Source organism: Chanodichthys erythropterus, chromosome 17 (genome assembly GCF_024489055.1).
Source record: "Chanodichthys erythropterus isolate Z2021 chromosome 17, ASM2448905v1, whole genome shotgun sequence".
Taxonomy (NCBI): Eukaryota; Metazoa; Chordata; class Actinopteri; order Cypriniformes; family Xenocyprididae; genus Chanodichthys; species Chanodichthys erythropterus.
This window is the reverse complement of record NC_090237.1, coordinates 11,875,001-11,896,485: the sequence shown is the minus strand read 5'-3', so window position 1 is coordinate 11,896,485 and position 21,485 is coordinate 11,875,001. Positions and strand designations below refer to the sequence as shown.

General features: G+C 38.0%; 1 protein-coding gene across 5 annotated transcripts in view; it reads left to right on the top strand.

Moving 5' to 3' along the window:
* Nucleotides 1-21,485, top strand: part of synrg (synergin, gamma) — a 61,794-nt gene that overhangs the window by 4,247 nt on the left and 36,062 nt on the right. For 3 of the 5 annotated variants that reach the window (XM_067365815.1, XM_067365814.1, XM_067365816.1), the window contains exons 2-15: nucleotides 6,919-6,959; nucleotides 7,130-7,254; nucleotides 7,624-7,751; nucleotides 7,829-7,934; nucleotides 8,897-9,008; nucleotides 10,716-11,018; nucleotides 11,689-11,964; nucleotides 14,106-14,180; nucleotides 14,280-14,476; nucleotides 15,400-15,639; nucleotides 15,739-15,875; nucleotides 18,688-18,806; nucleotides 19,086-19,148; nucleotides 20,978-21,485. The exon at nucleotides 20,978-21,485 is cut by the window's right edge and continues 458 nt beyond it. In XM_067365815.1, coding sequence (XP_067221916.1) covers nucleotides 6,919-6,959; nucleotides 7,130-7,254; nucleotides 7,624-7,751; nucleotides 7,829-7,934; nucleotides 8,897-9,008; nucleotides 10,716-11,018; nucleotides 11,689-11,964; nucleotides 14,106-14,180; nucleotides 14,280-14,476; nucleotides 15,400-15,639; nucleotides 15,739-15,875; nucleotides 18,688-18,806; nucleotides 19,086-19,148; nucleotides 20,978-21,485 — 2,430 coding nt within the window. The remainder of the gene's footprint in view (nucleotides 1-6,918; nucleotides 6,960-7,129; nucleotides 7,255-7,623; nucleotides 7,752-7,828; nucleotides 7,935-8,896; nucleotides 9,009-10,715; nucleotides 11,019-11,688; nucleotides 11,965-14,105; nucleotides 14,181-14,279; nucleotides 14,477-15,399; nucleotides 15,640-15,738; nucleotides 15,876-18,687; nucleotides 18,807-19,085; nucleotides 19,149-20,977) is intronic. The other 2 variants (XM_067365818.1, XM_067365817.1) reach the window with 1 other exon arrangement.

The window sequence follows — 21,485 nt, the reverse complement described above, 5'->3', positions numbered from 1 at the left end:
AGAACCGTCGCTATTTTCATTTTTAAACACTTGCAGTCTGTATAATGCATAAACACTACTTTTTTTTATAAATCTCTCCAACAGTGTAGCATTAGCAGTTAGCCACGGAGCACAGCCTCAAACTCATTCAGAATCAAATGTAAACATCCAAATAAACACTGTACTTGCGCGATTAGACATGCTGCATGACGAACACTTTGTAAAGATCCATTTTGAGGGTTATATTAGCTGTTTGAACTTTTTTTTTATGTTGTTTAAGGCAAGCGCGAGCTCTTGGGGCGTGGAGCACGAGAATTAAAGGGCCACACACCCTGAATCGGCTCATTTCTAATTATGCCAAAAAATAGGCAGTTAAAAAAAATGAATAAAAAAAATCTATGGGGTATTTTGAGCTGAAACTTCACAGTAACATTCAGGGGACACCTTAGACTTATATTACATCTTTTAAAAAAAATTTCTAGGGTACCTTTAATATATTACAAAATGCTGCTGTACAAAAATTACATTTGAATGTTCACCCGTGCACAGTTGCATCTGACATTTGATTCAGAATCAGATATTAATGATGTCCAAAAATTTGATTTGAAAGTTGTCTAAGTAGGCGGTTAACTAGGTTTTGTCATTGTCTGTGCAAGACCATCTGATGTGACCAGTTTATGTGTCAGGTTTTGCGAGGTTTTGGTTCATATCAGAGCTAAAGTGATTGGTAGACCAGACCAGAGCCACCCTGACCAGCATGATGCATGTTTGCAGATGAGACTGTGATGTGGATCTGGTGACTTGACAGCTCCCATGTTTATTCGTAATTGTAATGTTGTTTTTCATGTTGCGTATATAGTTGACTGAATCAGCATAGTATCACCCTCATGGGTATCATTGAGCTTTCAAATACTGATATCAGGCCACTTCGAATGTACCAAAGTTTTTATAAAGTAGAGCACATAGCTGTCAGAAAAGATGGAAAGGCCAACTTCATGTTTTATTTACCTAAAGGTCTTTAGTCTCTGCTGAACTGCTTGAATAATGAATGTCTAGTTTGAAACGAAGCAGCACCAGGTAATACTGATACCTGCCGTGAAACTAAATAACCTCAGGGTTCTACATAGAGCTGCTTTATTTGGCAATATAATAAAAGTTCAACAGCATAAGTACAATGCAAATTTACTGGGAAAGACTTTGTCATGTGTTTTGCCACTTCTGTAAATGATGAGGAACAGGCTAATGTGATTTCCAGTCTGGTGGCTCTAGCTGTGATGGGCATCTTCCATATGTCCGAGGCTCTCTAACAGCTGCTGTGGAGGGCATAGGAAGTTTATTAGAACAGGTGTAACTGTATTGTTGCTGCCAAAACCGTAAAAGATGCTTATCAGGTCTGAGAGTTCATAAAAAAGCCCGAAGATAGCAATGTCATAGATGCAATCTGTTATTCTGTGTGAAAGGCACTAAATAAATAAGCCTGTTTGCCCACCCTCACAGACCCAACATAAAAGTGTCTGAGGCGTTTGACAGTTCTCAAATTCCTGTATCGAGTTTCGGAAGCTAAGAGCTGATTATCTGTGACAACTTAAAAAGGATTGAGGGACATTTCTGAAGTTTATATCCCTTTTAAAGTATTATTTGGTTAGAAAGAAGGATTAAATATGAAGTATTCAACATAGGCTTATTGGAAAAATGTTCTTTAGGGCCCCATGAAATCCATTTTATTTTTTCCCAAATTCCGTTTTTTTCTGGATTCTGTTTTTTTTTCCGTCTTATTTATTTTTTGACTCCATTTTAATGGTTAAATTAAATTTCAAAAAGCATGTCTAATTAATTGAAATAATGAATCTTGTCCAATTTACCAACAATTTAGGGCCCTATGATAAACGTTTTATTCTTTCCCCTCAAATTTCATTTTTTACCAAATTCTGTTTTCTGGATTCCATTTTAATGGTTTAATTCCATTTTAATAATCAAAAAGCATGACTAATTAATTGAATTCTTAAAAACAATAATATTTATTAATTAAAAAATATAGTTTTATGTTTCAGAAGTTCTGTTGTGTATTTAATTTTTTCTGGCAATCAAATGAACACATACTATTTAATTTATCTTTTAATCGTGAAATTAAACTTTTGTCAAACAATGTGCTGCACAACAGAGCTTTACTGTTAAAATTAAAACATGGAAGAATGACACTTATATATTTTTAAACTGAAATTATTGTTTAAAAATATATTTTAATAATTTGTTATATTAATTTATCTAAATTCTGCTGTACAACAGTAATATGTTTCTGTCAAGTTAAATCAAACTTTTATTTTGACGGTTTGCCTAGAGCTTTGAGTTTCTCTGTGTTTATGATGGTTTTCTCAAACGAAGCGGTTATATTCTGATGAAGTGACTTTCAGAGCAGCTCTGGAGATGAATTTGTGCGTTCATATAGTGAGGCGACAGAGGACGAAAACACCGCGAGCGCCGCGTGTGCTTCAGCGTGCGTGTGCCCCCGCGTGAGTGTTTGTGCGGCGGTGTGAGGTAAATTAAACTGCGCTTCCGCATCATTCATTTCAGAGGCACACAGGCATGCAGGATTCATGTTTAAATAGTCTTTTTGCAGTTTAATATTCATGGACACTAGTCTATATCGCGATTTAATTTAAGTGTACTGACCTGCTTTTAATTCACTCATCAAAAATTTGACATTCCGTGACATTCCGCGTTATATAGTAAATTCCGTTTTTATTAATGGATTCCGCCTGCGATTCCGTGATCGCGGAAATTATAGGGCCCTACATTTTTGCAGAACTTCAAAATGGTACTTATACATAAAATTCGCTTTCCTGCTGAAAAAAATACGCCTTCCTGCTGAAATGAACACTAGAGGCAGTAAAACACCAATTTTTATTTTTTATTTATTTGTTTATTTTTAGAGAGAAATTATAATTACTGGGGCAGATTATTGATTAATAAAGAACTATTTTCATGTGGTTCCTTGCACAATACTATGTTGTGACCTCAAAACACTTTTAACATGGTGCATGATTTATAAACTAATACATTTTGACGTGCGCATCACATAACCAGCTCCAGGTGTGTGGTTTTCTGATGTAGTAAGCTTTCTCAGTAGCTCACCATGCAGAGCATTGTAGTCATGATACACTTGAGTACAGGTCCTGTGAAACACGAATCAAAGAGCTCAAAGACTTGAAGCAAGCTAAAATGCCATGATGCAAAATCAAATTTTTCATGATGATGTTAAAGGTGCTCTAAGCGATGTCATGCATTTTTAGGCCAAAACATTTTTTTGTCACATGCAGCAAACATCTCCTCACTTTCCGCTAGCTGCCTGTCCCCTGAACACACTGTAAAAAAACACGGTCTCTGTAGTCGCCACAAGCTCCAAAAATGGCAATAAAAACAAACTGGTGCAGCCTGGACCATGAATCGTAATAAACATGCTCCGGCCAATAACTGACAAGAATGATTTTAAATGCGCATTCATGACTGTTCCAGGAAGCACGGAGGGGAGGGGGAGGAGGATGAGAAGGAGGGAGGGTTTAGCTAGCCTCTGTTTGGTTTGACAACACTTCGAACGTCAACAGGAAGTTACTCCACCCAGGATCGCTTAGAGCACCTTTAAATCAGTTTCGGTTTAGTGTAGGAGGTGTGTTGTTTTCAAACAGCATTAAAGGGATAGTTCACCCAAAAATTAAAAAAATTGTGATCATGTCATTCCAAACCTGTCAGACCATCATTCATCTTCGAAACACAAATGAAGATATTTTAAATGAAATCAGAGTTATTTCTGTTCCTCCATTGACAGCCTACACAACTACTACTTTGTCACTTCAAAAAGTTCATGAAGAGATCATAAAACTAATCCATGATGTATGTGAATAAAAGCCTAAATGAAATCTGTTTATCATTTAAAGTGACCTCGTCTCTTCAGGAAATGTGGACTAAACTGCTCAGTTCATAAGTTTTACGATCTCTCTACAGACTTTTTTGAAGTGTCAAATGGTAGTTGCTTAGACTGTCAATGGAGGGACAGAAATATCTAATTTTATTATATCTTCATTTGTTTTTCAAAGATGAACAAAAGTCTTACGGTTTTGGAATGACATGAGGGTGAGTAAATGATGAGAGAATTTTCTTTTTTGGGTGAACTAATCTTTTAACTCAACGGACATTTCATTTACGAGCTGCCGTGACTTACTGGATGTTTTACTTTAAAAGTCTCATTAAACCTGCAAGAAGCCACGTAATATAATTTTGCAGAAATGTCACCACAGGCACATTTGAGTCTTGTTTGGAAGTATTGAGTGTTACTGGTTAGAATATGCAGTGGTTCATGATTTGTGATCAGTCACATTTTCATTTTATTTCGTAGGAAAACTGAGAGGAACAAAATAAAAAAATAAAAAAATAGGAAGGAAAAAGAATTGTTCACCCAATTTAAATTCTGCCAACGACTTTGTTGTTGATATTCCAACAGGAGATATTTTGTGGAATGTTCATGCTGCTTGATCCCATTGCAGTAAAGGCACACAGAATGTAGGCTTTAATTATATAAAAATGAAAAACAAACAAATATTGACTAAATAAAACTAAATTTTGAAATGTCTGTTCAATAATTTACTCATTTACCACAATGTCAAATTATTTTCATTTGAAAGCTTTTGTCAGCAAATATTGATATAGCCTATAATGAATTTATTTGATTAAAACTAATGAATTGACAGCCCTAATATTTATTAATAAGCAAGAATATAAACTAATATATTAAAATTAGAATATGTACAATATGTAGAATATGTACTATGAGATTTGAGTGCTGTGATAGATGTATTCGCAAAAATTAAAGAATCAAAGACGTTTGGAAATCAAAGGTTTCCTCATTATTATGATCAACACTTTGCCCTCATAGCATGAGATGGGATATTTGGTGGAAAAAAAGCAGCTCTTCAGTATGTTATTCGATATTGGATTACTAATATTGCTGTCAAATCTTTGAACTGAAAAATGGTTCATGACTGTTTAAATATGTTTAAGTAATTCCAATTCTTATTGGTTTCATACTGGTTTGCAAACGTATTGCTTATTTTTTTTCTTTTTATTATCCCTATACTAGTTTATCTTAACTATGTAATGTTGTTGGACTTAAGAAATAAAATATTGTAGCTTTAACTCAGAATATATACTATTATGGGATAAATGGCTCTGCATAGTGTTAGACAGTCATTAATATGCTGTATCAAAGCTGCTGTTTACATGTGTTTCTCAAAGACAAAATCCTGTCAGAAAAGCTCATTCTCAGGTTTTGCGGTTATAGCTGGGTTTGTTCATGGATGGATGGATGTTGGGAGTAACGGTTTAAAATGGTGGATAGACATGATCTCCCCACCCTGATGTCACAGCAGATCTCTCTTTGAATGTTAATCTGCCTTAATCCAGTGTTTTATTTTTTCTCCTCCCTTTGTTGTATCACAGTCTCTGTGAGCGCTGTAGAGCAGAGCCTGCAGGCAAACAGATGCAACACAGACAGACAGATCGCTTTGTGCCAGAGAGCCTCGGAGGAGTGTTAGCCCACATTTTAGACTGTTGGCAAAGCAAACAAAACTAGGCTAACTCTCAAAGAGTTAGATACCAAATGAGAAATATTGGTTGTCTTAATACAATAAGAAATCTTTATTTTTTATGCTTTTTGATTACTCTGGCTTCAACAAAAGGAGAATCTTTTAACTTTTTTTATACCATAGTAATTGTATTACTGTTTAAAGTACTTTTAAATGAATATATGATATGATGACACACCAAGCCATCGGCTCTAGTCAGGCTCACGACGGTGGCAGTTTGCCTGATTCACCAAGTTGAATTGGCGTCTGGGCCATTCATGAGAGATATCGCTCTTATTGGCTGTTCAGTTTAGCGAATGAGCCAGTGCACAAGAATAAAAGCAAAAATGATGAAAGCTATTGATACCTGCCGAATGTGCTGATATAGACAGATATTTCCTTACACGCATGTGTAAAATGCAGCTGTACACAGTTGGCTTTCGTTGCTACTAATATTTTAAGGTGTTTGGTGACCTACCATTTACCTAGGTGATTTCAAAACATGCCATCACAGAAGCGCTAATTAAACATCACTGTTTGTCAATGATTTCAGCCCTCCAAAACTATTTAGGCTGAAACCAAATTTTTTAGTATGTTTGGTTGCCAAAATGTCTGTTCGTGAACATGGAAGGTGCCTTGGCAAGTACCACAAATATTTATTAAAGGGTTAGTTCACCCAAAAATGACATTTCTGTCATTATTCACCCTCATGTCATTCCAAACCAGTTAGACCTTCGTTCATCTTTGGAACACAAATTAAGATATTTTTGATGAAATCCGAGAGGTTTCTGATCCCCAAGAGAAAGCAACATAATTACCACATTCAAGGTCCAGAAAGGTAGTAAAAACTTTTTTAAAATAGTCCACGTGACTACAGTGGTTCAACCTTAGTGTTATAAAGTGACGAGAATACTAACTAACCCTTGAAAGTTGAGCCATGATTGTTTTTACATTACTGTCATAGGATAACCTTGTTTTTAAAATGCTACTTTATGATTTCATTCCATAAGGAAAAGGAATCTTTTTCTCCTTAATTGTAATGTGTTTTTTAGCTGTGAAAACATTGTAATGGAGGGCCAGTAGTGGAATTATTTTCCACTGTGGCGCAATGACGTGAAGAACCTTTCAGAATAATGGACTTCGGCTGTTTTCATAAATGTTTTCTCAGTTGAATGATTGATTGGTTGCCTTTAGTTGTCTCTTGAATGTGGAGGGCGCTAGAGTAAAGACATTAGTTTGACACTGAAATGAGCTTCAGGGGTTTGAAATGGGCTGCCTGGTAAATGACTACATTATTGAAAAGTGCCTGTCTTTTCTGTTCTAGTTTTATGTACCCTGTAGGAGGGGGCATTGCACCACCGCAAGGTAAGAAGCTGATGTTTTGCCTGTATTTTGCAACTTTACACATTAGATAATTTTTTATTGGATATGTTTTTCCAATGTAACATCTTTTATAACATTTAAATGCAATTTTTTATGGTTTTATGGTATTGTCTTTTAAAATTTGTCATTTTTTAATGGCTATTTAATGGCAGGAATGATGCCCATGCAGCAGCAACAGCAGCAGGGCTTCCCCATGGTCCAGGTCATGCAGCCGAACATGCAAGGCATGATGGGAATGAATTTTGGAGCACAGATGCCTGGTGCCATGCCAATGCAGGTCTGTTCTGTTTTTGAGACACTTAAGAAATGTTTAAGACATGCATTAAAGGGATAGTTCATCATTTACTCACCCTCAAGTACTTCCAAAACTTTATGAATTTCTTTGTTCTGATGAACACATTTGGAAGAATGCCAGTGTTTTGCCCCCCCCATTTACTACCATAGTAAGAAAAATAAATACTATGGTTGTCAACAGGGGTGAGATCTGTTTGGTTTCTGTCATTCTTCCTTTGTGTTTTGCAGAACAAAGAAATTCATACAGGTTTGGAACTACTTGAGTGTGAGTAAATGATGAAAGAATTTTCATTTTTGGGTGAACTATCCCTTGAACAATAAAAAATTTAATATCTATCTTCCATATTTCTAGGGCGGGATGGCAATGGGCATGCAGACTCCCGGGATGCAGTTCATGGGTCAGCCTCAGTTCATGGGCATGAGGGGCCCGGGGCCACAGTACCCTGCGGACATACAGAAGCAGATGGCTGAGGAGCATCAGTAAGGCTTTACATATTCATGCTGCCGGAAAGTAGTTTGCACACCAGAACTCGTCTCTGATTAGTGTGTGTCCATAGAAAACGTCTGGAGCAGCAGCAGCGGATGCTGGAGGAAGACCGAAAAAGAAGACAGTTTGAGGAGCAGAAACAGAAACTGCGTCTACTGAGCAGCGTCAAACCCAAAGTGAGCAAGTCAAGATGACATTTTTCCTTACTAAATTTTAGGCTTGTTGTGATTATTGTGTAGAGCTTCAATGACAACGAATCGCATTTGTCTATTAAACCTTTAACAAACCTTTATCAAACCTTTAACATAGCAAACATTTAGATGTATGTTTGTGCTGCCACTGATCCAGAGAGAGCAGTTATCATAGGTATGAAATGGCTTCACAAACAGTCTTTTCAACCACACATTATCATTATTTCTGTGTTACAAATATTCAAATTATCACAGTACTGAAATGGAAGTTTATAGTTTGGATATAAACACTGATATCTACAGTAGTGATAAAAATATAGTAAATTACCTTTTGATAGTAACAGCTCTTAAAATAAAGATTGTATCAATTACATTGTTATACCAGTAGGCCACCTGGACAAGTGACTTAAAAATTGTCATTGAATCATTCATTCAAGAGATTAGTTCAAAAACACTATCCATCAGTAATGAAACAAGTGAAGTATTTATGAGTGAGTCATTGAATCATTCATTCGAACCATTTTTTAAATTTTTTTTTTATTAATTCAGAATAAATAAACATTTTAAATAGACTGCTGCAGTTAACATTTTATCAGAACCTCTGGTAAATTACATGTTATTTTTTGTTTAGTTGTCTCTTGTCTGTTCAGAATTGCGAGAGAATCGTGATCTCTATCTAAAAATCGCGGTTCTCAATTTATCCAGAATCGTGCAGCTCCTATAATTGCCTGTTTAGTATTATTTAATTTAATAATGATTATTGTCCACTTTATATTCCAATCATAAATTGCCATTCAAATTAGGTATTTGATGACCATATAGGTACCATAAAATGTTTATGAGAAGTTTATTCAAATAAAAATGAGAGTTTGCTGCTATATCACTGTATGTCTTGGTCTATACTTTTTCTTGCATATCAACTTCTCCAAACTTCTATTTTTGTACAGACTGGGGAGAAGAGTCGTGACGATGCCTTAGAGGCCATTAAAGGAAATCTGGATGGGTTCAGCAGAGATGCCAAGATGCATCCAACACCATCTTCACAGTCTAAGAAACCAGGTAGATCCAGTGACCCGTTCCAGCTGCCTGACTGCCTTCAGGCTATTTGCTTTTCAAGTCCCTGCCCATGACGTCAAGGGTCACATCAGTGGCCCAGACAGCTTTTGACAAGGCCAGAGTGGCTGTCAAGAGCTGAAGGACATTACCAGAGACACACACACACTGTTAAAGGGATAGTTCACCCAAAAATAAAAATCTGTCATCATTTACTCCCATGACTTTTCCCCCCTGTGGAATATGAGTATTTTAAAGAATTGTACTAGATGCTGTTTTCTCTGGTATTCATACAGGTTTGGACTGTCATGAGGTTGGGTAAATGAACAGAATTTTTATTTTTGGGTGAACTGTTCTTGTAAAGCATTTTTTATTCTGTCTCAACCCAAACACATCACACCTTTTTCATTGTCAAACAGCTGTTTTTTCCCCAGCAGCCACCAGGAGGCCCTCCAAGATGTTTCTGTTTGCGGTTTTCTCATCCTCCATATAACACATTATCCTCCACCTTCACACCCTTGCAGTTTCACCCTCACACCTGCAGAAGAGCTTAATGTTTCTAGTTGACTGCTGTAACTGTTTCTTCAATTTTGGGGAAAAAACCTGTAGTCAGTGAAGTGTCCAAAATTAACATTTTGCCATCCCTGAAAATATAAATAAATATGAAAATGTCAATTATATTTATTTTATATAAATATATTTTTAATTGTTTTTTAATAATGTTTTTGAAAGAAGTCTCTTATTCTCACCAAGGCTGCATTTATTTGATGAAAAATAAAGTAAAAACAGTAATATTGTAAATAATTTTTATTTTTTAATGCAATTTATTCCCGTGATGGCAAACATTTTTGTCTCTTTCAAACAATTGAATGTATTCTTGCATAATGAAATATTACAATTTAAAATAATTTTTATATTTTAATATATTTTAAAATGCAATTTATTCCCATGATGGCAAACATTTGTCTCTTTCAAACAATTTAATGTATCCTTGCATAGCAAATGAATTCATTTCTATCAAAAACCAAAATATTATTGACACCAAAGTTCTGAATGGTAGTGTATCTACAAAAAAAGGATTCTGTCTTATATAAACCTCTAATGGTTAATTTTGAAATAAAACTTGTTAGAAGACATAACAGATGTTTATTTAGTAGAATGTTCTTGGATTTTAATGTCATCAAAACAGGATATTAAATGAAGACAATTGGACAGTAATTAATTGGATGGTGAGAAGTGGATGTTCCACACCAGAATGCAGTGAGATTGAATGGGACTTTGCTAAAATAATGCTTAAATAGCTATTTGGCTTTTGGATAACATTATCCATCAGCATGGATGGCCTAGGTGATGTTAGAAGAAAAGGAAAGATGAGCATTTTCTTTGGAATAACATGCACCGGTGAATCGTTCACAGAAATGAGTCAAGTAAATAAATAGGATCAATTTTGATTTCATGTTGTTGTTAATTTCGCTAGTAGTTATACATTTTTCATTTTAATACTACTAGTAAATTGACATTGACATTTTCATTGAAAGGTTGAGTTTTTTTTTTTTATTTTTTATTTTTATATTGAAACATCAGCACCACACCTAATGAAATTCAATACCTTCCAGTTGTTCTTTGTAAAACGGTTTCTCATTTTTTCAGTCTGTTGTGTGGTCATAACTCATGATGTGCATTGTCTCTCACTCTCTTGTTTGGTTTTTGCAGACTCATCGCCATCTCATTCCTCTGTCACCTCTCACTCCCTTACTCCTGCTTTCCCCGATGACGACGATGAGTTTAGTGACTTTGTGCAGGGCCCCGTTGATGCCGCCGCCTCATTCCCCTCTTCATCCCTCCCTCCATCTTCCCCTTCACTAAGAGCCGCTCATGTTAACCAGCCATTAGAGATGTGTCCTGGCCAACATCCCCCTTCCTCCCCTCTCCCTCACACTGTCCCTTCATCTCTCTCTGTCTCACCTGTCATCCAACACTCTTCTGTCATCTCCAGCTCCCAATCTGCATTCCAAGGTAACGCCCCTCTCACAATCTCTTTCTATCATACCATCACTTGTTAGCACACGTACCCAGGGGTCAGATGCCATAACTACACAACTTAGTGTGCAAAAAGCATGTTTATCCAATGTGGCCCATTTGAAGTTGGTTTGGGGTTTGCAAGTTTAAAAAAAAATGATTGAAAAATGTAAAACACAAAAATGTTTTTGAAGTGTCTTATGCACACCAAAACTTCATTTGTTAAAAGAGACTCTCTCCAGGTCTTTTGCCCATAAACACTAGCTTGCAGTGTTTTTGACGTAGAGTCAAAAGTCTGTCTAGGTTTCTGATTCAGATATGATGGTCACCATCTGTGAGATTTGCATAGTGATTCTGACTCAACAGTCACCCTCTACCTCCCTTCAGTTTTGTCAGGTTACAGATGGTGTCCCATATGCTCTTATAATTTAAGCTATAGTTATCTCGGCACACTGTGCCAATTGTGACAGTGCCCTGATAAGGCTCAGAGTGAAGTAATGTAATGTCTCATTTTAGTGGCCGAATAATGCTGCTTACCCTTTTTTAAAAGCTTAAATACACTAGGTTTTGGAACAGAACTTGTACATACACATAGTCATGTTTGGTACTCATGGTTAAAATTTAAGCTAATACAGTTCAATAAGGCCTCTGTCCCTAACTGATTCAGGCCCATCACTGGAGGAGAAGATGTTCTCATCATGCGATTTGACATCTGATAAGAAGGCCAAGGTTAGTTTTAAGCCACACCAGGCTCTGTCTGAGCTGAGTCCCAGAGCTCAGGTCACAACCCAGTTTCACAGCAGTACCAGAGCCCGAAACTGGGCCCAAACTCAAGATGACTTCAATTCAGCCTTCTTCACAGAGATGGCACCTGAGCCTCTTGCCGCAGCTCAGTCGGCCCCTGCGGCAGACAGACCGCCTGTCCAGCCCACTAGTGCCAGCGGTGAGAAAACATCTGTGGTTTCAGTCCCGCCTCTTTTTCGGGCTTCTCAAAATTAACACAGCTTGCAGCTCACGACTTCCTGCCCTGCCTGTGTTTGCTAATCATCAGATGTGTTTGGTTTAGAGGGGCTGATTTCTTATCTTGTTCTTGTTCTAAAAATCTTTATTGAAATCTTAATGTGATTATAACTAACAGTTCTCGATGAATATCCGAGTAACCAAATCTTTCATCTTACATCAAAAAATGCATGGGCTTAGATGCTTTACCTTTGAAGACAGTGTGCTCTTGAGCATAAAATATGTTCAAAGACGAATGGGAAAATGGAATAAGATAAAGATGAGTAAATGAAAATCTCTACTGGATGAAGAAATCTTCTGAAAATATTCGTTCTGTTGTCTCAAAAGCACTTCTTTCTGTCCTGGACATCTTACTAATGGTGCATGTGATTTAAAATGCGTGCATATGCGTGATATATGCTGGGCTCTTAACACGGGGTGCTATATACATTTCTCTACTTCTATGTGATTTTTTTCCCATCTGCACTATTCCTTATTTTCTAATTTCCCTGTAATGATGATTATGGATTATTCAGGGTTACATGTCTGTTTAATCCAGTAGTGTCCAATCCTGTTCATGGAGGGCCATCTTCAGTTTAGCTTCAAACACTCTTGCTGGACATTTCCGGTAATCCTAAAGACTTTGATTTTCCGGTTCAAGTGTGTTTAATTAGGAATCGGAACTACACTTGGTAGGAAGGTGGCCCTCCAGGATTAGGATTGGACACTCCTGGTTTAGTCTGTCAACTGGTTTAGTTAGTCCACCGGTTTTGTTAAAGGATTAGTTCACTTCAGAATTAAAATAATGATAATTTACTCACCCCCATGTCATCTAAGAAGTTTATGTCTGCCTTTCTTCAGTCGAAAAGAAATTAAGGTTTTTGAGGAAAACATTCAAGGATTTTTCTCCATATAGTGGACTTCACTGGGGTAATACAGCTTGAAAGTCCAAAATGCAGTTTCATTGCAGCTTCAAAGGGCTCTACACTATCCCAGCCGAGGAAAAAGGGTCTTGTCTAGAGAAAATTATTATTATTTTTTTCTACATTTGTATACTTTTTAACCACAAATGCTCGTCTTGTGATGTGCCACACATTATGTAATCACGTTGGAAAGGTCACGCGTTACATAGGTGGAAGTACTGACCCAGTGTCTACAAAGCAAATATGCAAAGACTAAGCCAAACGTCCTTTGCAAAAAAAGGTAAAACAATGATGTATGACGATTTTGAAGTTGGAGGAAAAAATGAGATGGAGTTTTTCGCTCTACCGCGGTACTTCCACCTACGTCATGTGTGGCCTTTCTAACATTATTAGATAATGCATGGCGCATCGCAGAGCTAGTGCAAGACGAGAATTTTTGGGTAAAAATGTATATCCTTTTATATTTTTTTTAGAAAATTACCGATTGTTTTGCTACACAAAACTCTTATTCCTAGGCTGGGATCGTGTAGAGCCCTTTGAAACTGCACTGAAACTGCAATTTGGACCTTCAACCCATTGTACCCTGGTGAAGTCCACTATATGGAGAAAAATCCTGAAATGTTTTCCTCAAAAACATTCATTTATTTTTGACTAACGATGTAAACATCTTGGATGACATGGGGGCGAGTAAATAAGGAAATTTGAATTCTGAAGTGAACTAATCCTTTTAAGAGAGACCTGTTGGATGTTTCACTGATGATGCTTAGTTGGACTTTTAACTTAATGGATGTAGCCTCCTTTTATCAGTTTGCCTAATTTACTTCCCCACAGGACAGTTTTAGCATAGTGTACACATTGGCAATGCAAATAATGAGATGAGTGACAATGCTAGTACAAAGCAAACCTCTATTCTTCGTTTGTTTTGTCAGTCTGTTTGTCCTGCAAACCCACCAGCTCTAAGCTCAAGAAAACTGAGCTGACGGCAGAAGCGGTGGGAGTCTTTAGAAGTAGTCAGTAGTATATCCGTGCTGGGCTTTGCCGGAAGCAGGTGTGGGGGACGTCTGACTGTGCAATAATCACGTGGGATATATGCTTGATCAATCACTCTTAGCTTAATAATCCACAAACAGCATCTCACTGTCTCCATGTCCATCACAAACAGGCGTGGGCGTCTACCCCCAACAAGACATGCAACCCATGGTGCCAGCTTGGTTGTACAATGACTCGCTCATCCCAGGTATAAGCTCTTGATATCATTGGTTTTCGTGTCATTTTGTGGTTTTCCAAAATGAGTTTTATTTCCCAGTATCTAATACCAAATGGTTGCTCTTCACAGAATTGTTCAAGAAGGTCCTTGACTTCACCATGACACCAGCAGGCATTGACACAGCCAAACTCTACCCAATTCTGATCTCATCGGGTCTGCCACGGGAAGCACTCGGACAGATCTGGGCCTTGGCCAACCGAACCACACCTGGCAAGCTAACGAAGGAAGAGCTGTACACCGTACTGGCCTTGATTGGAGTCGCCCAGGTAGATACTTTAGTCTTAAATTTTCAGAAATGTGCATTCTCTGTTAGGTGGAATTTAAGGCCAGAGGTTTGGGGATCTGCTTATCTTCCATTGCTACTCTTGGCAGCTACAGTCCTGTGAATAGATACTGTAGCTCTCTTAGCAACTCAATGGACTCTTCCAGTAATAATGCATTTGTTATGCAAATTTAAAAGCTCAATGAGGAGCCACTCTTCCAGCACCTCGGTTTTGAAGGGCAATAAAAAAGGAAAAGCTCTGGAGGATGCCAGCAATGGCATTGAAAATGGAAGTTGACTTTAATGAATATTTTAGGCAAACAAATCAGACGGCTTCTTGGCAGAGGGAAAAATAGACATCTGGATGGAGAAAGAGGTCTATTGTCTGACAGCCCTGCTTTTTAATTTTGGCTCCCTGATGAAAGACGTGCTATAAATTCAGCATTCCAGTATGAGGCTTATTGAAGCGCTCTTGTCTAAAAGCTCACTAAATCATTGTGTAGGGGGAATATCAGCTTTAATTGAGTGTCTTATGTTTATGGCAGTGCCTCATACCTCAGCTTAATGACTCCGTAATCGGCGTTTATCAGTCGGCACTCAAAGATCTGTGCTACTTGTTATCATTGACGATATCATGTTGCTTTAATGCTTCTTTTTATAGTTATTTGGCTAACGGGTAGTATGGTGTACTGCAGGACTCTTTAATTCCAGTTCTGGAGGGCCTGAGTCGTACACGCTTGAGTACCAATCCCAGAATAACCCACCTGTCCATAATTTCAAGTAATTCTGAACACCTTTTATTAGCGTGTTCAGGCGTAATTGGTTAGTAATTTGTCTTCGGCGACAAAATTGTGGCCAAATCATACAATGTGAACATGGTTTAAGCCGCTTTGAATTACTACTAAACTAAAACTCTTTATTCTCTAGAGTGGTCTTACAGTTATGAGTTTGGACATCCTGAGTCAGTTCCCCTCTCCGCCTGTGCCCAATCTACCCGCCATGGCTATGGCCATTAATGCTGTCATGCCTCAGCACCAGCAGCCCATCATGACCCAGCCACCCGTGTCCATGGCCATGCCCATTGCCGCTCCACCTGTCATGGGAATGACCCCAAACCCGCCTGCACAACAGACGGCCAGCTTCATCACCAACTTCCCTCCAGTTCAGGTAAACATCAGACACTTTATTACTGATAATAACTGTGTGCTGTTATCGCACTAGCTGATTTTTTAAATTAATTTTTTTGGTTTCATTCCCTTACTTCAGGCTACCAAGGCTGATGATGATGATTTCCAGGACTTCCAGGAAGCTCCCAAAGCCGGTGCAGGAGATGACTCATTCACAGATTTTCAAGGAGAGACAGGGGGAGCGTTTCCCAGCATGAAATCATCATCCCAGAGCGGGTACGATCGCTGCTTTTCATCAAGCTACTTCCTTATGAGTTGTGGCATATTGTTGCAAGCCAGTGAAAGCATGTTTTATACGTAATGCAAACGTTTTAGACAAATGCATCATAAAACAGCATCCTGTCATCTCTCATTAGTAGTTTATGATATTGTTTTTATGCTTTGTTGATTTCTCCAGACTCTTTTTGCTCATCTGGAGCATGGAATCGCTTTCTGCTTTGTAATGGCTTGTAATAACACACCTGACGCAAACAATTAAACCCCCACCATCTTTTCTAATGAACCCATTTCAATGGACAGCTGATAATCTCATCCCATTTTATTTCTATTCACATCTGCATGATTTTATGCTTCCAGGGAAAAGACAGAAAAAGGCAATTATGGAAAGCAGGGAGTAAGAGGTTGGAAAGTGTATCCTCTGAGTGCCGCGGCCTTCTCTGGTCGATCAGCCTCACTAAGCACAAAGGTTCCTTTGTTTTAGAAGAATATTTTGGTGCTTGGATGTGTCAGATTGCTCGCTAATTAAATCAATGGAAATGAGAAGTTGGTGAGAATAATACAGGAAGTGAGGGTGAGAGCATGGGTGTTCTCCTGTGCTGGGAAATATCTCTCTGTTATGAGGGAAGTGATCCAAGACAGAGAGAAGGGGAAGGCAGAAACAGAGTTTTGTTTAGAAGAAAACTTGAGCTGAATTTCAAGTTGAATATTTCTACTACTCACTGAAAGTATAGACTTAAAGGACAAAAATAAAAATTCTGTCATTCATTTCTCACCCTCACATTGTTCCACAACCGTAAGACCTTCATTCATCTTCATAATAGAAACTAAGATATTTTTGATAAAATCCGATGGCTCAGTGAGGCCTCCATTGCCAGCAAGGCAATTAACACTTTCAGATGCCCAGAAAGTCACTACATCGGTGTGGATACTGTATGACCAATATAAGAATTTTCACTGGAAAATATAATCTGAACAAGTAAGTAACATGTCTGCCACTTTTGTTCTGACCAACTGAGGAAAAAAGCATTAGGCCTACAATAAATCGCGCTGCCAATGTTAATTAAATCTAATGATCGCTTAGCTTGAATCATGCCAAACCGTGCAAATTATTATTACTGTTATATTGTCCTCAAATTGTTAATGTTAACAACATCGGCATTGCGTAACTGTGTATTTAGTGCGTTACTTGTAGATTGCAATTTCTGTATCCACTCCACAGTCTTTTGCTACGGGTGAATCTCCAGTTGTCACTGATGATTGTCATTTGGATCTTTCTGGATTACAATCCGCCATCAAAATAAGTTTAATTATTTCAGCTGCTGTGAGAAAAGGCTATAAATTATCCGCTACCAGCAGCATCCTCACGTGATAAAACCGACTAGCCTGGACTCCTTCCTTTCTGTTTACGGACGTGACGTAATGACGCACAGATGAACTGCTGCATGCTTGAATTTCCTGCGGAAATCCACCATGTCGCTCTTATTATAAAACATTATTACAAGCTTACCGTTGTGAATCGAGCTAAGATGAGATAGTTTTGAACACTGGCTGGTTATGTACTTGCTCAAATTGATTTTGGATCATTTTTAACCAAAAAAAGTTACGGGCTGCAGCTTTAATGTTATGAAATGACAAATACTTTGTGTACAAAAAATAAAGACTTTATTCAACAATATCTAATCATGTTTGATTTCAAAACACTGCTTCATGAAGCTTTGAATGGTTACAAATCTTGTTTTGAATCAGTATTTTGGATCATGTATTAAACTGCCAAAGTCACACGAACCATTGAAATTTCAAAACGTTTATGATGTAACGGAGCCTCTTTCACTGAAATCATGTGACTTTGGCAGTTGATATGCGATATTCTTAAAGCTTCGAAGCTTCATGAAGCAGTGTTTTGAAATCAGCCATCACTAGATATTGTTGTTAAAGTCGTTATTTATTTTTTTAATTATTTTTGGGCGCTCAAAAAGTATTCTCGTTGCTTCATAACGTAAAGGTTGAACCACTGTAGTCACATTAACTATTTAAATATAACTTCAGTACCTTTCTGGGCATTTAAAAGTGTAAATTAACTTGCTGGCATTGCAGGCCTCACTGAACCATCGGATTTTATCAAAAATATCTTAATTTGTGTTCCAAAGATGAACGAAGGTCTTACGGGTGTGGAATGACATGATGGTGAGTACTTATTGACAATTTTAATTTTTGGGTGAACTAACCCTTTAAGCAGTTACAGTTTTCAACATTGATCATAAGATGGAATGTTTCTTGTGCACCAAATCAGCATATTAAAATGGTTCCTGACAGATCATGTGACACTGATCCCAAACTTTTGAACAGTAAAATACATGGTTGTCAGTGTTGAGACATGCTATCACTGAATTGTCTTGATATCAGTCAGACACTAATATCACACACTGTTTGCATTCATGTGTAATAGCATCTAGCTAAATGTATTACTTTTAAATTCACTTTCAAGGATGTTGATAACTCATTTTTCACCATCCTTCTACAAGTGAAAAATGTGTGTATCTGATCAGCTGTTTCCAATTTTTTGATTTGGAACACAATAAATACTTCATAGCAGGCATAGTATACAAATTAGGATTGTGCCTCAGACTTTGTGTTTTGTCTACATTTAACAGCATCAAACAACAACAACAACAACAAAAAGAATCTCAAATCTGAATTTAATGTTTTGGCTTGTAAACTTTTTTTTTTTTTTTTTTAAACTCTTTGTAGCTTGTAAAAACACTTTGATCTGTTTGGATTGACTTGTGTATGTTTTGTCTGCTTCATACAGCGTTCCTGCCATGCTGACTCCAGTGTCAGGGTCTTCATCCTCCTCCTCCTCCGATAAATATGCAGTGTTCAAACAGCTGTCAGTGGAGCAGCCTGCGGAGCCCACAGCTCCTGTCTCAGGTAAAACACAGACACACCAAGCTCTATACACCTAATTAGCCCTTTGAGGAAGGCAGATCTTTCAGAAGACTGCTGTCATATCGGTTTAACTTTAAAGACAGATTCTCTTGTCTAAATGCATTTGAGGTAAGACTTAGAATTACTGTGTGACTCAGACATGTTTTGCATAAATTTATCCTCCTATTTATCACCTTCTTCCAGCTCCTGCTGTCATTATTATTGTATTGTTACAAAGCACACTTCACTGGCATTGTTTACTGTGTTTCTCTTTTGTTCCAGATTCAGGGGACAAATACAGTGTTTTCAGAGAGCTTGAGCATCCTTCAGACAGAAAACCAGTTGGTAAGGCGATGCATGTTTGACACAGCATTGTATACAACCCAGATACAATTTCACCAGCCTATAGTGTGTTTAGTTTCATGAAGGGCTTTGTACACTGATGTAGGCATGTGTGCATGTCCCTGTCTCACTAGAGCAGAATCCGGTGGGGACAGCTCTGAGAGAGCCAGTAAGTCAATGGTTGCAGTGATCTATTCTCCAAAACTCCCATTCTGTTTTGAACTCTCTCTGCTTTTGATTCATTCTGTAGACCACAGCTGAAATAGAAATGTTTGTCACCTGCACGTCATTCACTTCTAGTGGTCGATCAAAATGGGGTTTTCATTGGCCCATATTGAGAGGGCATGCTGGCTAATGACTGATATAATGCCAGTATTTATGATATAATGCAATATAGTGACTGTAAAATGAAATGTACATAAAATTACATTGTATAACATATATATTCCCACAATATAATATTATAAAATTGGCGGTATGACCAAAAAACAACTGTTTAGTTCACTTAAAGGTAAAGGATTTTTTCGTTGACTGAGAAACCAAAGACTGTTAGTGAGTTTTTGAAATGAGCGCATGCGTAAGAACAACCCCCCTCCTTCACAGCTCATTTCGAGGGAACGTCTCCCAAAACTCGTGCACGAGTATTGGAACACGAGTGTTTACCACCGGCATTCACTGTGTCGTGTTAGTGGATTCATTGTCGGACTCACCGCAGGTAACTCATAATCTGCAGTTGTTACTCCTGTCTCCTGACAAAAACATTGCAAGCGGTGCCCGTGGAGTGTGGAAAGTTACTGGAGCGTGCAGCCGCGATGATCGCGTAAACGATTGGCTGATGTTTTTAAGGCCCTACCTCGTGCACAGATGATGTATATTAATATTATTCCTTTAAGTGCACCTAATAAATAGTCTTTTATCAGTTAGTAAAGACAATTTCAAGTAATATTGCAAAAATTTATAAAACAAAACATCCTCTTCAGCACCTTTAAGACACAGCCGACTTATGTGACTACTTGGTTTACATAATTTTGTGTATTTGACTGTTCAAGCTCAATTAGCTGTGAAAGAGAATTTAATTCATAAAAGAAAGCTGTTGTGCAAGTAAAACATTGACTTATTTTTCATGCCTTATTACACTTACACTATTTTTAACATCAAGTAGGTCACTCACTTTATTTTCTCAATCATGTATGTTTTGTTTTAATCGATCTAGCATGTTAATGACTTTAAGCACTGCTGCACTGTGCTAATATATTTACATGCTGCAATGTACATGACATAGCAAAATCTCTATTGATAGATACTTTATATCTACGCCACAGTATATATTGTCATACTGCCCAGCCCTAGGCTCTCTGTAGATTTTGTAAATAATTCAAGGCAAAGATAACGCTTCAGTTAATTGGCCAAACTGGCCTAAAAATGGCCAAATATTCTCAGATTAATTGGCCTACACTTGTCACTTCACTTCACGTGAAATGAGAATGGATTGTGTTTGCACCTGAGTGTGTTTGTTCATACGGTGGTGTTAATGTGCTGAGACTGAAATATGCTGGAATATCTGATATATTCTGTGTCGGATTGATTTCTGTCTTCACAGTAAAAGTCTTGCGTTTCATTGTGCCACCTTTTTATTTCAATTCAGCACTCAAACGCAGCTTGTGTTAAGCATTGTTAATCCGTTTTTCTCCTTTTAGGCCTGTAAAATGAGGTTTTGGCCGACTTGTAGGCAAACTCTGTTTTGTGCCGTGCCAGCTCTCTGTCCTTTGTTGTTTCAGTGTGAAATGCTGTTTGCCATGCTCTTCAATTGTTTTCTTTTTGTTTTTCCGCAGGGGAGGGATTTGCTGATTTCAAGTCTGTCAGTGCCGATGATGGCTTTACAGACTTTAAAACAGCCGACACCGTCACTCCACTAGACCCACCAGACCAGGCCAAGTTCCAGCCAACATTTCCTCCTCCTTTCACTTCTTCACAGTCTCTGTCTCATTCCCAGCCATCCTCTTTGGCTCAACCTAGAAATCCTCTCAATATGGCAGACCTGGACCTCTTCACGACAATAGCTCCTCCCGCTCCCGCTCCCACTTCCACTGCCGACTCCAAACTCAATCTGTTCCCTTCAGCGCCTCCATCCTTAGTATTGCCCTCCACAGTTGCGAAACCACCTAGCGTCGGGGGTGATGACTTTGGCGATTTCGCCCTTTTTGGCTCCTCATCATCCTCTGAAGTAGCTCCTGCAACTTCTGTAGCAGGGAGAGGAGCCGGGATAGTGGTTCAGGATGACTTTGCTGACTTCATGGCATTTGGGAGCTCAAGAGATCAGAGAGGTGAGACCGACTCTGG